The sequence below is a fragment of the Wolffia australiana genome, chromosome 6 (genome assembly GCF_029677425.1).
Source record: "Wolffia australiana isolate 7733 chromosome 6, ASM2967742v1".
Classification (NCBI taxonomy): Eukaryota; Viridiplantae; Streptophyta; class Magnoliopsida; order Alismatales; family Araceae; genus Wolffia; species Wolffia australiana.
The window spans coordinates 803,364-821,161 of record NC_135840.1 but is presented as its reverse complement, the minus strand read 5'-3'; the positions used below and the strand labels follow the sequence as shown (position 1 = coordinate 821,161).

General features: G+C 36.8%; 1 protein-coding gene across 1 annotated transcript; it reads right to left on the bottom strand.

Moving 5' to 3' along the window:
- Positions 1 to 11,324: 11,324 nt before the first annotated feature.
- Positions 11,325 to 11,880, bottom strand: LOC144704531 (uncharacterized). Its single transcript, XM_078576977.1, has one exon. The coding sequence runs from the start codon at positions 11,836 to 11,838 to the stop codon at positions 11,473 to 11,475; it is 366 nt and encodes a 121-aa protein (XP_078433103.1). The 5' UTR covers positions 11,839 to 11,880; the 3' UTR covers positions 11,325 to 11,472.
- Between the last annotated feature and the right edge of the window lie 5,918 nt (positions 11,881 to 17,798).

Below are 17,798 nucleotides of genomic sequence, written 5' to 3'. Positions count from 1 at the left end.
TTTACTTCAGTTCTGATTTTATACCATATCCAAGAATAACGCGGATAGGATATCTTTCATGCATGCCATTTTTGTGACCAAATATCCCTCTATTTCAGTATCCTTTTTATTGTCTTCAATGTATATTTGGATGTATTTAATGTACAATTGAATCATTTGGAATCTTGAGTCATTTCTGTAAAAGAAGCCATTTCTTCATGTAAATTGATCTTAATAATAACATGGCCGAAGGTGAAAATAGTGTATCAAGGTCCTATCCTTCTAAATCAAATATGAAATTGGCTTCTTCAATTTATTCATCATAATCATCTAGCTGTACACTTCACATGAGAGTCAGATTATTTAACTCGATTAGAGATAATCGAGAGTTGATATTCTCCCATGAATTTTTTTATTTCATCCAATGAGTGGGAAAAATTCATGACTCATAAGGTAAACATGGAAAATGGTTGTGATTCAATTACAGTGATGTCATCCTAAAATAATTTTGGATTACTATTTGAAAAACATATGTCACCGTCTGTGTTTCAAAATTTTATGAAACTAACTAAATAATGAGCAGTCTGCATCAAAATTAAAAGTATCAGTCTATGTCTTTTCGGGGATAAGGATATATAAGTCTCTCTAATGTCCAACTGAAAGTGAAAGTAAGTTTCTTTATTTTTTCAGCATTTAGGAAAGGTTGAAAAACTCATATGAATGCACATTATTTTCATTAATGGATTTGATCAAATGAATTCATTTTCACAGAAAAAATAATCCTTTATTCGATGGCATATTAGCTACTCATGAAATTTGGATGCCCTAATTGTAATGATTTTTGGAATGATCTTATGTTCAAAGGTTAACTATCTTCATATAATTCAACTTTCTAATTTATTTGACATGTTTAAGTTTTAATCATAAATTGAATAAAATAAAACTAAGGATAATTTTTAAGTCATTAACAAAGCGTAAAATGTGGTGTTATTTTGTCATTGTGTTATTTTTGCTTCAATCAAATAAAATTTTTAATTTGTAAACTTACTCAAAATTGTATAGTGTTGAGCAAGGTAGTCTCCACAGGGATTGGCTCTTAGGGTCGAATTCAACTAATGAGTAGGAGAGTAAACAAACACCACTAAGTGTTTGTCGTAATGTCTAAGAGAGAGAAAAAAATAATTTAATAGTGATTTATAAAGGAAGTCCTCCCTAAAGATTTTATTTAGCCCAAATTTAATCTGTGTGTAGCGGAGGTATATTAGTGATTTTAGCATTTTTTTGAAATTTTTTGGAAGTCTATTTATTGGAGAAAAATGCAGGTTCAAATATTGAAAGCAAAGTTTTCGACGAAATGCCTAATTGAACAAAATGGGTTTATATGTATTTTCATAAGGAACGAAATAGATTTTTAATGTATTTTTATTTAAGTATGTATAAAGGATAGGAAGTATATGTAACTATATTTAATATATTTTTTATAATTTTTTAATTGGTTTTAAAATATTTAAAGTGGTTTTTAAAGATCGTTTAGAAAACAGGCACAATAAGTGTTTGAAGAAATGCCTAAACAAGAAATTGAATTTTTCTATCTTTTGCTCGAAATTGAGTTAATTTGATTTCCAGGAGATTGATTAAGGAAATGATTCCTCAATCATTATCCTATATAATATGTATGAAAAAATTTAAAGTATACTTACCGGATTTCTGCGACAGGTGGACGTTGCCGATGGCTCCTGACCCCGCTCCAGCTGCGTCGTCCTTGAGGTAAGCGTTCCTTGAATTTTCTCTCTCTTCCTCTCTTCTCTCTAGCTAATCTCCCTTCAGGCCACGGCTCTGTCACTGCCATTGACCAAGAAACCGAGGAACAAGAGACGAAGATGGGGGATCTTCTCCCCCGGTGATTTTATTTCAAAAGATTCATTCAAAATTTTAGTGGCCAAAGATCATTTTTATGGCGATTTACATCGCTTTTTTAGGTCAGGAACAGTCCACTGACCTTCCTGACCGATATGGGACAACTCCAGCGCTGTCTTCAGCGACGAAGCGGCGGAAATCCACCTTCTCAACTGTCTAATCCTCTATGAGAGGGTTCGACTGCTACGATTAAGCCGTGGACCCTCCTTAGATCCATCAGCGATGCCACATCAGCCCCGATTCCATGCACCCGTGTCTGATTCATCCACATCGATGCCTCTTGATGAGCTGTCACCTGAAAATAAAAGGAAAGTATTAAATGAAATCGAATGTGATCTTGACCGTTCGATCTTCTTTATGAAGATTAAAACCTGGATTATAAGAAAAGCCAATCTTGTATCGGGCTTGGGCTTAGGCCGTGCAAGGCCCACGAGGTTGTCCCGATCAGAATTATCTGTGTATGGTAGCCTGCGGGCTCATTACTTTTTTTAATTTTCGGGTTTGGCCCAGAGTTTAATAGAGTGTATATTGCTACCAATCCCATATTGATGGTTCTAGAAAACAAAAGTAGTATATAAATTTTGACAACCTAAACATATGAAATGAACCATTCTTACGTTGGGCGCAGGTAACTCCTACCTACGGGCTGCTTAGAGAAGTCAGCCTTGGCTGCCCCTGCGCTGCTAGTGCCGCTTGCGGCTGCGGCCTTGGCTGTGGCTGCGGGGGCGCCTGCGATGTGACGGCCATGGCTGCGCCTGGGCGGCTCCCTTGGGAGTCCCTTTTTAATTTATTATATCAAATGTAAGAGAGCCGCCTATTTCATTTCTATTATTAATTTTCTTTTGTTAATTTGTTTTATTAATTTTTGTTTATTAATATTCTTTTATTAATTTTTTTATTTTCTTTCTACTTAATCAACGACTTTGATACTATTTTTTAGAGATGCAAAAACTCATTAAAATAGGACATTTTGCATAATGGATGAAAAATTGTGTAAAAATGGAATTTAACATAAAAATGCATCTTCATGTCATTAAATGATTTCATAACCCCTTAATAAATGTTGACTTGCATGCCTGATTTGTGGTACGTCAGTCATGATAGACAATCATACATCTTTAAGTGGGTTTGTTACACAAATTTAAGCATTATTAAGAAAGGCATTGATATTAATATTTAGTTTAAGTTGAAGACACTTATTTATAATTTTTGTATTGAAGGTTAGCATAGTAATGTTATATTATCTTTTTATTTCGACTTAGTGATGATTTTGATACTGGAATGTTAACTATGAATGTTAAGTCTTACCATTTTGATAACATATGTGTTAGATTTGAAAAGAATAATTTGAGGGTTTTAATGACCATGAATAAGGTGAGGATGCAAAAGTCCAGGCCTTAGGCCTTATTTTGGTTGATAAAAAACAAGAAGGTTTATTAAAAATTATATTACTTGGTTGATGGGGAAGCAGAACCATTTTCATAAAAAATATCTCTCTATTTGGTCCATAGTGTCCGACAGGTCTCTGAAATGGGATGAAACACGAGGATTTATCATCTACATGCTAAAAGTGATGAAGTATATATTAAAGAAGACCCCATACCAGGATGAGGGCAGTTAGGCACAACTACCACCTCCATTCCCAGGTGATGAAAATTCAAAGAGAATGTGGACTTTGGATCACAATCAGGTACATAACAAAGAAGATGGTGATTTTCTAACATCAACCCTGATTGGCAGAAAGGAGAATATCACCAATGAGGGAAGAGATTCCTCATGTGCTGGCCCTTGTAGATGCCTCATAGACACTACTCTTGTCCAGGTTCTTTTTCAGGTACATTACCAATTTTGAGATATAAATTACCGTTTCAAGTAAGTTATAATAAAATAGGCCATGTTTATTTTTATTGTAAGATCGGACCAACTACCATTAAGTGACTCTATCCTATTTGTATTCAATCATCAATAAACTGATTTAATTACAAAAGATAAAATTTTTAATTTAATTTGAATTTGGCATTCCGAGTAAACCTTACTTCCAAAAATTTGAAATTTAAATTACAATTTCTTGACATATGATTTTTAATCAATATACTGGGAAGGCACTCTAAATGAGAAAATTATTAATTATTACTATTTTATAAAATTAATTAATATGGAATCCTAAAACATAATCATATCTTCATTTTGGTAAACCTCATTGAAACTACAGTTGTTCAAATAATTTATTTAAATTTTAATTCATTAAATTTTATACATAAATGAATTATATCACTCATTTTTATCAATAAATTATATCACTTATTGTAACTACATTTTTTCAAATAATTTATCTAATTTAAATTCATTAACTTGTATGCATAAGTAAAGTATATCACTTGTTTGTATCAATATATTAAATTATTATTACAGATTAAAAATTAATTAATAATTTTTTCAATTTGAAATTTTTTATTGTTTCTTTGAATATATCAAACATCATAATTTATAAATTATTGTTTTTCCAACATGGTACTTTAATGTGAAGTAACTTTCATCATTTACATAAATACTATGTTTAATATAGTTGCATTTAAAATGAACATTTTGATTTTAATAAAAAAAAATATTTTAAGGTTAATTTAATTTTATACTTTTAAAATAAAAATACCATATTAATGGTATTTATTTTTAAACAAATCATATTAATAGACATTACATAATTCATATAAACATGGAGAAAGTTTTAAAGGAATTGTCTTAACTTGTATATAAGGGGTATAATATATCTATTATTTTAACTCTAGGGTGAATTAATTGCTGAAAATATTTGTTTTCAGCAAGCCAGTCAGATATTCTAAATTTCTTCCACTATTAGTTGACATAAAATATTCATATAATGATCATATTATGCTGCTAATGAAGTCCATGAATATTTGATATGACTAACCGGATTATGCGAAGATGATAGTATGAATATCAGTAGTTTTTGAGATGTATTAAATATGAATGAATTCAAATGATATTATAGATTGACATCAAAATATCTCGATAAATTAACACTATCTAGTCCCAGTCATATGAGTATGTCCAATGACATACATGTTAGCATGGAGACATAAAGCACAAATGAGATTGCTCTTTGGGGAAGAGTTCACTTAATTGATTTGTATGACTTTTGATTTTATTCAACCTAACTGTGAACCAGGTTCACTAATGTTATGATTGTTGGGATCTGTTGGCATGATTGGCATCCAAAATGATGCATAAAGTTGTACAAATTAAATCATGATGTGGAACATATTTCAGTGCAACTCGACTCCTTAGAGAAGTCCCTTCAAGTCATTCTTGTGTCAGATATCTAGATGTATCCTCGCTATCTTTTGAATGCTATTCTCCTCTTGATTCTCTTCAACGCATGTTGTAAATTTTAGAAAATCTTATGACTCGCTGGGCGCCATAGGTGCCATAAAACTCTTCAAATGGCATCCAAAATAAAAAATTTTGATGTTTTTTTTTAGGTTTTATGTTTTGAAATAAAACGAAAACCTTGGAATATGGATAGATATCATAATATTTTTGGTTTATGAAATGTTATTTTTCATCAGCGGAAGCATTAGATCATTTCATAAATCTTATATAAAAAATGTAATGCAATTAGTACATTTTGGGGAACTTTTTCAACCTTGAGTTGCTTCTAAAGAGAGTTTCTTCAAGCATATCAATTGGTCGGCCTCTAGTGGTATACACACAAGTAGAAGGTTGTTGGATCTCCTTTCCCTTTTCACCACTCCTTGAAGATCTTGTGATTCTTCTCACCATCAAAGAGATTTGTGTAAGGAGTGAAGAAGCTAAAGAAAAAAGAAACAAGGAGTGCCCAGATCTGGCTCGCGTCATCACCTAAAATGGGTGCCCCCTTTATTTATACTTAATTAAGATTTTTTACAAAAACCCTTAAAATAGAGTACATCTTCCAACATCCTTTTAGTCTTATATGTGTGACCCTCTAGGCCCATATAGCATTCTAGTTAATGAATTTAAGGTCTGATAACATTTATTGAACAAACTTTTAATTAATTATAATACCATATAGATTAATTAATAGAGGATCAATTTCACGCAATCGATTTGTTAAGTTTCCAGCCTGTGGGGTGACAAGATACACCTCGTGCTTTAGAAAATACAGAGTATTTTTTAAACTCCCTTAGGGAACCTTGGCGGCCATCAATTATCATACATGCATAATCCTTCGTCCATGCGAGACTTTCTTATGACTTAGGGTATGGTTAGTCATCAAAACCTAATCCATTATTTGCTTATTACTCATGTGTAAAAGGGATCATTGCAGAATGTGTTCTCCAATATTCTCACTACCCAGGTCAGGGATTTAGATGCATCATCCTCTTTGAGTCAATCTCCTCTTATATTGAGGTTGGATAATCCTGACTTGACCACATAATCATCTCCGTGGACTTCTTTCAATATCCGAAGTAAAACTTGTTTGAATCCCATGATTAGAGACTCATAATCTGTAGTCGAAATATAATCGTCCATCCACGAGATGTCCTTGGTGCCTCAAGTCAATGGATCACTTATACAACCGTGACATGAATTAATCTGATTGATGTTTAGGTATATTACCATTCAGTGATTCATGCAGATTATTTAAGTGAACTCTTTCTCCAAAGATCACCCATCATTTGTCCTTAGTGTCTCCACATTAGTGGCCGCAGTCCATAGTGCTATTCTATCAGGATAATTAGATGCCCATCTCGATAATCCATGAAATATGAATGCTTAGAATACATGCTTAAAGACTATTGATCATCGTATTATGATCTCACCATAATTCACTAAGTCATTGCATTTATTCATGGAATTTATTACAAACTTCACACGTAAATAATAATGAACTAATTTTTTATTAAATGAACTTAGGTAAAACATGGTGGTGTGCTTTGGCTTGACGACCACATATTATCCATCAGTTTCAAGATTAGGGATCATTACAATTACCATGACATTAATATTTTGCATCACTATAGCTCACTAAGTCATCACATATATTCAAGGACTTCATTATAAAAATAACAAATAATAATTAATAAATGCTTACTTTTATAAACCCAAATGAGATACAAAGTAGGCCAGTAAGGATCCTCGATTAATTTAGTGACACTCTTCCTAGCGCACAAATGTCATCAATCCACCCAAATAAGATGGAGAATCATCACAAACATCTCGGAATACTCCATACGTCAAAAAATGAGGTGATTAATGAGCTTTAAACTTGATTTAAGGCTCACTTTTTTGGGGGGTTTCAAGTTGAAACGATGTAAAACTTGTTTCTTTTGATTTAAAATGAACTAAAATTCCAATCAGATTAGAAAAAAATAGAGATTTTGGTTCAATCCTCACCATTTTTGCTCACGTTTGTTGCAAATGTGTAGTAGTAACTTCGGACACATTTTTTCTGACTTTTTAGTGAACCAAATATCATGATTTTGGTCGCATAGTTGAGAATGATGCATCCTTCAATATATAGCAATGCAACTATTTTGAGATTCGACCACCTAAAGCACGCTTTCACCCCCTCATCCTCATGCTAGTCGTGATTTTTGGGCATGAAATTGTGAGATTCATATCCAAGCACTCAAATCTCCAAATTTCACTATTTGCATATATTTTCAATAATCTATCCATCAGCTCTCCATCCATAGCTCATTCATCCAATTCTGACATTAATTGCATCATGTGTTTATTCACTTTGATTGGATATCATTAATTGGGTCAATATCAAAGCCTTGGCTTTGAAATTTAAGTATTAATTTTATACTATCTCTAATAAATTACCAAATATATTTGATAATTATCCTATAGCCTTCTAGTTTTGGAAAATAGTGTTTAAATATTATATGGCTTTGTTATATATTTAGAATGAGATTCTGATTTTTCCCAATTTTATTGTATTTTCATGGAATTTCCTGGCTTCAAATTCATAAAAAATTATAAGAGTGAATATATAATTTTGAATTTATTTAATATTTTAAGGAGTTTTTAAATTTTTCATATCTTCTTAAAATTCTGTTTTTCTAACAATCTAATGGAAGGATAAAGGAGGAAAGATAAAATTGGATGATGCAGAATGATTCAACTTTGAATCATGATATATAATCATCTAGAAGGATTTTCAGGTCGAAAATTTTTGGGTAGCATTGTATTTCACCCCTCTACCCATCCATCATCTCACATCTACAAAAACACCCTTATCCTTCAAAAAGAGACGCCCTTGGAATTTTTTATTAATTAGAATTGGCATAGTGATTTACTCATCCAAATTCTTGTTTGGGCCCATTCTCACATTCCAAGAGCGTCAGATTGAAGGAGCGATGATCAGATCAAGACTTGTGAAGATGATGTTAGTGTGATCTTTTTATTTTTGAAACTCAAGTTTATACTATTTTTTTCATCGATGGCCATGTTTTGACTATGATGCATATCACCATTTACTCCCCTTCTCATCAGAGGATATCCGTTTCCATCTCCATTTTTGCCAGTGGCGGTAGAATATACATCACATGCCCCGTCTGCCGCTTGCCTATGTGCATCCACAGTCATATCGCCCACAATCTGTGATGGTAAAACTCATCCAGTGGCCCATTCATACCATCATTATCAATTGTCATCAGGCACTGTCAAAGTGTTGGCTAAGGTATTTAATTAGAAATGGTTATGATCTGAGAAGAAAATTCTAGAAATTTCTCAAATTCTATTTATAAAATTTGGATAAATCAGGTAAATAAGGGTAAATATTTTCCCTGCTTTCTCAAGTAATTTTAGTTTGATTTTCACTCATTCTATTTCATTATATTTCATTAATTAAATTTACGATAAGTTAGGTTAATTATATTTTATTTTATTGCTGAAATAAATGTAACATATTTAAAACAGAAATTAAAGTTATAAGTCACTTATTCAATACTTGCTCCATGTGGATTCGACCATTACTCTCTTTATGCTCATAATAAAAGTTATAAATATTGTTGTATTAATCAAAAGCCTTATACAAATAATTTAACCCCAATTTATAGTTTATCAGAATCCAGAGATCCATTTATGTATTCCCAGCTCTATCTAACTCTTGTTGTATATATGTTGATCTCTCATCCTTATCTCCATTTCTATACTTGTGTTCATCCCTCTATATTGATATTACATTTCTATATTCTCTATCTCTATCCATATTTTGTATTTATTTTTTCTTTATATATTTCAAGGTCCCATTATCTCTCTCTGTGCATTTATATGTATCTACTTAGAAGACCTCGATTCAAAATATTCAAAATTTATTGTAACGCATCTGAGTTTGGATTCAATATTCATCAGTAAAACACATTATAATGTTTGATCAATTTGCATGGTTTGTTAAATTCTTTTTTTTGTAAATTCACATTTAATTTCATACACATTTACATTGAATTAATAGCCCTAATTATTAGATGAATAGTAAGTGTCAAAAAAATCGTTTGGAAAACAAATTATTCCTAATAATGTGTAAAATACATTATTTTGACTTATTCTTTTTCTCTTCCTATTAAATAACTCTAGACTAAATGATTGTTTACGTGGTGTCCTAGTCTGTCAAACTTTGGCTTATGGCCAACGCCAGAATTCATGCAGTTATGACTTTATAGTTGTATCATTCAAGATTAGTTATATTCTGTGAGCCATCATTCAGATTTTTGTATGATTTTAAAATGTTGTGAGAAATATTTGAAGTGAAAATTATTGCATGAAATTTAACAAATATGAAAGAATGTTAACATGCAACTCCTTTCCGCACATTATATCACAGACAACTTCATGAAAAATTGATATTCTGGGATTTTCCTGAGATGTCAATTAACATCAAAGCAATTTTATGAAAATTTGGCAACTAACGAGCTAAAAGACTTGTAATCATTTTTATGTTGATCCATTTTTTCCAGATGAAGGGGTAAAAACTTTATTATTCTCTGAACATACCAAGGGAAACAGAACAATAACCCCCAGGGACAAAACTAATCACTGTCTCAGATCTGCGTAAGTAATTTGGTCCAATCCATATTTTCCCGACTACTTCTGGGATCAAATTTATACCCATATCTTATCTTCTTGATCACACAAATCATGGGATAAATTTTCTTCCTGTTATATAGTATGGGTTGTTTTAGACGACTTAAAATGTTTTAAATATTTTTATGAAGCTTTTTTTGCAGACTACTACTGTCCTTTCACTGCTAAAATGTCATCTAGTTTGAATCAGGACGCCAAACTCACTAAAAGGAGAAAAGCGAATCAATCATGTTGGCTTGTGCGGATAGAAAGACTATTTAGAACTATTAGGACATTTTTTCAAGAACACTGAAGTGAGATTAGGAAAACCCACAAGGATAAGAGCGAGTAACCTGAACCTTCTAATGTTTACTTCTACAACTTATCACGTAGGAGGGAGCTCCGTAGGTATATAGTACATAATTACTTGTCACTCGGCGGATATTACTAAGTAGAAACCCAATCAACCACAAAGTAGAAGGCTCATCTAGATCATTTAGCTGTGTGCGTCGATCTCCCCAGTGGCAAGTAATTCAGACAATGGCTTAGTAACTTTACAAAGTGAGCGACAAATTAAGCGAGAAAAAAAGAAGACATTCTCCAAGACTTTGACAAATTCAAACTCCCATCTTAGGCTTATTGCTCCTTAAAATTTTCATATGGAAGAGAATTCCCCTTGGTTTCATCCCTACTAACACAAAATCCTCCACTACGGAACCTAGAAGGGTACTTTATGAAAGTCAATGCGGGGAAATCTAAGTCTGATTAATTATCTAATTTATGCATATTTGGAAAAATTTCAGGATCTGAATGAAGCTTCTACTGAATATCTACCAAGTAGCTAAATATACGACTGTTTCCTCTTCACTGTGTAACACCTTATCTACAGGGTAAAAGTAGACACTAACTGAATGATTAATGGAAGGATGGAATGAGAGAAGAAAGAAGAGTGTAGATACACTATTTTTCCCATAAATTTGTATTGGGTATTGCACAGCCAGATGGATAGTCCCTCAGGTAAACACGAACATTAAGTAGCATCCTCCGTTGAGGGAGAAAAATTAAGAGAACACATTAAACACCTTCTACAATAGATAATTCTCAAAAAAAAAAAAACCTTCTACACCAGATTTCATGAGTCAGTAGATTCCAACGAAAAATGACTCACAGGAGCAATATCCTCAAAACAGGAACCTAATCCATTCACAGAGAACACTAATTGGTCAATTCTACGGATTAACCTAACAATTCATCACCAGAAAAGCACAAATTTCACACGCAAGGATGTTTGATCGGGTGGCATGCAAAAAATTTAAAGACCAAAACCTTCCGAAACAAGAAAAAGAAGAAAAATCTCATGCCCGGCACGTACGCCAAGGAAATTAATCAGCGGATTATAAGAGAAAGGAAGGAAACAAATCGGCAGACAGAGATAGTAAAGAAGATACAGAGGTAAAGAAGGGGGATCCGTACTCGCTGCTCTCAAAGGGCGTGATCTGGGCTTCAATTTCGCTTGACGGGGTCGAAATTGGAGACGGCGATGACGGCGCCGAGGATGACGCCAAGGACGAGTCCGCCGGACGCGATGCTGAGGAGGAAGTTCTTCAGCGATGACGAAACGCCCGGCTGCGCCGCTTCCGCTATCTCCGGCACTATAAACGCCGCCGCCACCGCCGCCACCGCCGCCGCCGTCAGCCCCGCCGCCGCCTTTTCTCCCATCGCCGCCTTCGCCGCCGCCGCCGGCCGCGCTCGCCTGGCGGCGCCGCCCGAGATCCTCACCGGACGGAGCGCCGCCAGCCCCGGCGGCGCCGCCGCCCTCGGTGCCACGTGGCGGCTGCAGAGCATGGACACGCCCGCTGCTGACGCCATGGAGAAATTTGCGGTGGTGCTCGGATGAGGAGAGAGAAAGTTCCGACCGAAATTTATAGGAGCCTTGAGAGAGGACGCGCCACGTGGCGACGTCTGGTTCCCTGGCTGTCGGATAGGCTTATCGGAAGTTCTGACAACCCCCCCTTGTCCTGATTAAATATCTTCTTAACGGAGACGGAATAGGACGGGACGGATGACGGTAGGAGACTGAGTAGACGAAGAGCCTTGACGGTTGACGTCTCCAGACGGACATAGTCACAACAATGGTGTTGTCGTCAACAGGTATCAACATTGATGCCGTCGTTCACTTCGACCGTCCACAAACAGTCTTGCTCGGAGTCTCTCTCTGTCATTCGCCTGCACGGAGGAGGGGAGGATTTTGCCACTCACTCGCCCACTGCTTGATGCCAATTAGGGAGCGGCACAGTGGTGCGGTGTGATGCGAATTTTTGTGGAAATTGCGTGGCACAGTCCACAAATTCGTATAAATTATTGCGAATTGGATTTTGAATGTATTATTTTACATTAATATTATACAAAAACATTTAACCAATTAAAAAATTAAATAATATTGAATCCTCATTGGATATCCTCTAGACATTTATTTTTAATAAAATATTTATTAGTTCGAGATTAAGTTTGAAATTAATATCCACCCGCCACTTTGTGGATAATGATTATTAGATTATGCGCAGTTAATAATGCACTGATTAATGATTTATAACCATGACTTGTTATGTAGCCATGGAGTATTATATAAAATATGTATTAGTTTGTAATTAACCTAAAAATTGTTTACCTCCACCACAATGTAGATAATAGTTGTTATATTAATAGTAATAGTGTACTGATTAATATTTTACAACCATAATTTTTTACTCAGCCATCTAGTATTTTATAAAATATTATATGTTTTAAATTACGTATACAATGGAAATAAATGTCTAAATATAGCTTTATGAAAAGTAATATGAGTTGTTTGCCACATCTCCCATCAATAAAGTATAAAGAGTGTGTAAATGGTTTATTAGTTTGAAGCAAAAGGAAAAAAGGTTCAACCTTACCAATCCTTGAGTCATCCTTCTGCTTAGTATTATATTTGATGTCATCCTCCACTTGCCACCAACACTTCAATGCCATGCGTAACTCGATGTTCTCTATTGTCAACCTGGACTGCTTATAGTTGATGATGGAATGACTGGTTGAGAAGCATCTCTCAAAGGACACACTTAGAAGAATTCCTTCACAATCATTGTTAAGCTTGGATATGAGTGTTCTCATGTTATCTTATACCAGTGCATGGGATCAATGATAGGCTTCTGCTCGTTGTCAGGCAGCAACCCATCTAGTGTTTCACTAAAAATATTTGTAGCTGTCCAAGCATGATGAAACATCCAGTAGAATCTGTATGAACCATGCTTTGATGAATGGTGATCCGGGGTGCATCTATAAATGAGGCACATATGATATGATTTTGTGTCAGTAGTAATGGCCAACTAACCAAAGCTTCATGGAGGGATCAATGATGACATCAATAGTGAAGGCATGGTAGTGAGCGAGGACTAATGCATATTTGGTCATCATCGTTTGACAAGCATTGTAGATGAGTGTCTACTTTCGGTTGATAAGATAATGTTGACTTGAAACATGGTCGTGTCTATGATACCACATATGGCACTATCCACATGTCTCATTTCTTTTCTGATAATAAAAATGGCTTTACTTTTTTTGGCACCTTCAATCGGCAAGTGAGAGCATTAGCCACCTCGAGGGGGTTGTAAATATATCTGCAAAATTCTTAATCATTTCCCACTTTAAATCAACCAACATTGGTTTCTTAAACATGTTCAATGTTGTAATGTCAAGAACATCCCTCTTCTTGACACTGGTTACCAGCATGGCGTACATAGAATTCCACTTTTCTGTTGTCTAAATGAACCTTTATCTGGTCTGACAGGAAAACATCTTTGCTTAATGTTATATAACACTCTTCTCATCGTGTTGAACCATGTGTTGCCCTGAATATCTGACATACGGCATTGCCCAAGGTAGATGAACCAAATTCATGAAATGCATTATGTTTCTCTCTGTCATTCACCCCAAGAATATCATCATCATCTTGAATGACTTGCTTTGCTGACACCTCTGTCACATGTAGTGCGCTTAAACTGGTCTATACTATGAAGATGATGACTTACATAATACAGCGCATGGATCTATTCACGCTAAATTAAGAGTTCATCGACTTTAATTCTTCCTCTAGAATATTCATTATTTTAATATTATTGGATGCATTTTTGGCGTTTCTCCATCACACCTACGTAATTTTACATCATAATGGTAATAAGGAATTGATAAAAGACCAATGATTCAGAATGAAGTCATGCATACTTCTGATTTCAACTCAAAGTCCTAAAATTTTGAAAGACTCACATGCTCATGTTGTCCCTAGCATGGGGTGCCTTTCAAGTGCCATATGTTGAGCACACTCTTACATAGGTTCCAATGAATAGTCACCAATAAGGAGGCAATGTTGTTCTCTAAAATACATCGATCAAGTGTTAGTGATACTCAAGCAACGTCAGCCAATTTTCTTTGAATGCTCTTCTTCACATCCTTCTAAAGTGACTGCACTTTTGCCTTCATAGCCCAAAATGACATGAAAATAACATAAATGTCTTTTACACTTTTGTAGTCTCTATCATATTTTCATCAGAGTTTGATTTAATCTGATACCTTTTTTACTAGAATCAATGTTTGACAATGGTTTTTAAAGCAATATCTTATGTTGATCATACTTTGATCCCAATTTGATTCTCAATAAGTTTTTTGAAATGATGTAACACATAAACGCCGGGATCAGACAGCACACGTTACAACACAGGAATAGGGGAAAATGCACAGGAAGATATGGACGCGAGTTTAGAAATTACTCTTCATGAGAAGTAGAGGCTGATTGCTGAATTAGAATGGCGATTCAGTAGACTTCTGGGAAGGGGATCGTCACAATCAAACTCCCAATGACTTGTGAAGATAACTAAAACACCTATGATGCGAGGGTTTGATCACCCAAAGGCATCCACAACTCTCTCTGTCAAGTAATTCAGACCGTAACCACAAAGATCGTCCTAACTCTCGACAAAGGTGGCTATCATATATTTTGTATTTTGAAACCAGCAAAGGAGCAGATAGCGGTAGAAGGCACTGGAGACAGTAATAATGCTGATAAAGAAGGGAAGGCGATAGAGCCTGAATTTCAGGCGATCTGTGATGGGCAGGAACTTTGACAAGCAAAGTTTCAAGAGTCAAATCAGTGGCACTTAGTGAAGGTGTGTCGAGAATGTCAATCGAGGGCAGGGTGCGCGGCAGGCAGCGCTTATGGCAAGCGTAGCGGTGGAGTGTGCGGGCAATTGTCGGGCACGCGCGAGCAGCTTGCGGTGGCACGCAGGCGGCTGGTGGGTGCACGCAGATTGGCGTGTTGCGCGTGTGTGCGGGGGCGGCTTACAACGCACACGAGTGGCTCATGGCACCCGTGGCAGCTAACAACACGCACACACGAGTGGGCAACACGCGCACAGTGGCGTGCGGTGCGTGCTCAGGTGGGATGGTGCGTGAGTGCGTATGAGTGACGTGCGGTGCGCGCAGGCGACTGGCGGGGGCACGCAAGCAAGTGGGCAATGCACACACGGTGTCATGCGACGCGCACACAGATGGGATTGCAGTGCGTGCGTGCGGGCGATTGGCGGGCGCGCGCAGGTGGGCTTGCGGCAGGCGCGTGCAAGGGCGGTTCTGTGATGCTCGTTCCAAGAAGAGAGTTCTTGGTGAATTCTTGGATTGAACATCTGTCCCAAGAAGTAGATTCTTGGAGGAAACACACACCAATCAAAGTGTTCTTGAAAGGCAAGAGGACGACGTGTCGAAAGGAAGTCCGGGGCGTGACTCTTGCAGACTAGTGGGGAAAACAAAATGTTTCTTGATCCGCTCCAAGAACTCGAAGGGACGTAGAATTGGGCATCGTCAATGGCGGTTCTTCCACAGAGTGGTCTCAACATGGTGAATCTAGCATGTGCGGTGAGAGGTACCACGATCTCGTCTCGACCTAGATCTAATAACTGCTTCTCTCTCTAGAAGGGAAAATGTGAACTCTAAAGGGAAAGATACTTTCAAATTTCAAGACAACCTAAGACATCCTTGTGCACGCCATCCCTTTATATAGAGGAGGGAGGATGCCCAAGTGGGCCGACATAGGAGAAAAACAGTCGCGAGATGATGTTTCCCCTTGAATGGACATCAAACACAGTGACAAAAAAAAAACAATTGACAAGGCCTAGAACATGGTGGCCCATCCGAATCTTTCAGAAAAACCTAACGTACAAGAAAATGAAAGTTAGTACTTACGAGCGCTACCTACGTCGGGTACTTGAAGCCGAGATCACAAGCCTCAGCCCGAGTGGCGCGGGGTGGTTGCAGTCGTCCCATGTCGAGGCTGGCATGATGGTCCCCCATCATAAATCAATCCTGATTAGAGGTTATTACAAAAGGTTGGACTCTAACAAAAACCTTAGTACAGCATGGGCATGTAATCGTAGTTAAAAATTTCAAAAAAAAACATGGCATTTATAAAAAAAATCAAAAAATAAAATACACATTATAAACTCACTGTTCTCAGCATCGCCGCAAACATAGGACGAAGATGCCCGATCCCAATGTCCAGGAGCGATTACCTTGTGGGGGAAAGGGATTGTCAAAAATGTCACCCAAGTAGTGACAGAACCAAAATGTGTCATGTAATTATACATATACATTTTCATAGTCATTTGGGGATCATTTCATGTGTATTTTTCTCCAATTTTATAGGAATTTTGCATTTCATGCACTAAATAGAGCAAGTAATGAAATAATGCATTTTTATGTCATTTTTATGCATGTTCTAGAACTTCAAGTATTTCTTAGTAAAAATATGTTTAAGAAATTGTTCATTATTTTAAAAAAATGCTCTATCTATTATGTTAGTTTATATTATTGCACGGAAGAAGTCAAAATTGATGAAAGAAATGAAAGAAAGAATTATTGAAGAAGAAAGGAAATAAAAAAAAGGGTTAATATCACGGTTCAGCCTAAAGTTTTCCGACAATTCGAGTTACAGCCCTATCTTTTTTTTCGCCGCGTCACAGCCCGAAACGCCCATTTGGTGCGCCGCCGCAGCCCGGGCGTGACGTGGACTCGACGTGGCTGCCAGGTGGAATTCTGGCGGCGTCCACGTAAGCGAAATCTACCTGGCAGACACGTGGAGTCCACGTCATAACGCGATTTGAAGAAAGTGAGAAATAGGAACGATTAGTCACCTAGGAGTGAGTCACCCGGGAGAGAGCGCAGAAGGGTGGTGAAGGAGAAGGAGACAGTGGAGAAGGAGGAAGAAAGGGCGTCGGGGAGAAGGGGCTTTCGCGCTGATCAAGGACTTTGGCCACAACGGCGACCACGCCCTTTCTTCCTCCTTCTCGCCGTCGCCCTCGCCCTCCTCAATCGGCTGAAGCAGCCACTCGACTCTGTCGCGCCAACGGTCCTCACCTGCAACACCGTCATCAACGCCTGCGCCCGGGCCACGGAGGTGCCTTGGGAGAAAGAGGAGATGGGCAAGCTAAACTCATGCTCTTTCATACCCATTTGCCCATTTGCGCTTGCTGTTCTAGGGTTCTTCGAACAGGAGGATGTGGGCAGAGAAGATGTTCTACGGACGTGCCTGGTTATGTTGGGAGCAGTTGTTCTTGCTGTGGCTTTCTTGACCTTCTCTGTCAAGAAGATGATCGCCACTTATATCTTCGGTATCCTTGGAATCTCTGGGATTATGCTTCCGGATTGGGTGTATTTCGATCGTGATTACTCTCAGTGGCTGACTCCCATGCCTGCTGATAGCCACAGTGGCACCGTCGGCGCATTCGACCAGAGCTCCAGGTTTGATT

What these genes read in the sequence shown, in the direction of transcription:
- LOC144704531 (XM_078576977.1), bottom strand. Translation starts at nt 11,838, where the DNA reads ATGGCGTCAGCAGCGGGCGTGTCCATGCTCTGCAGCCGCCACGTGGCA.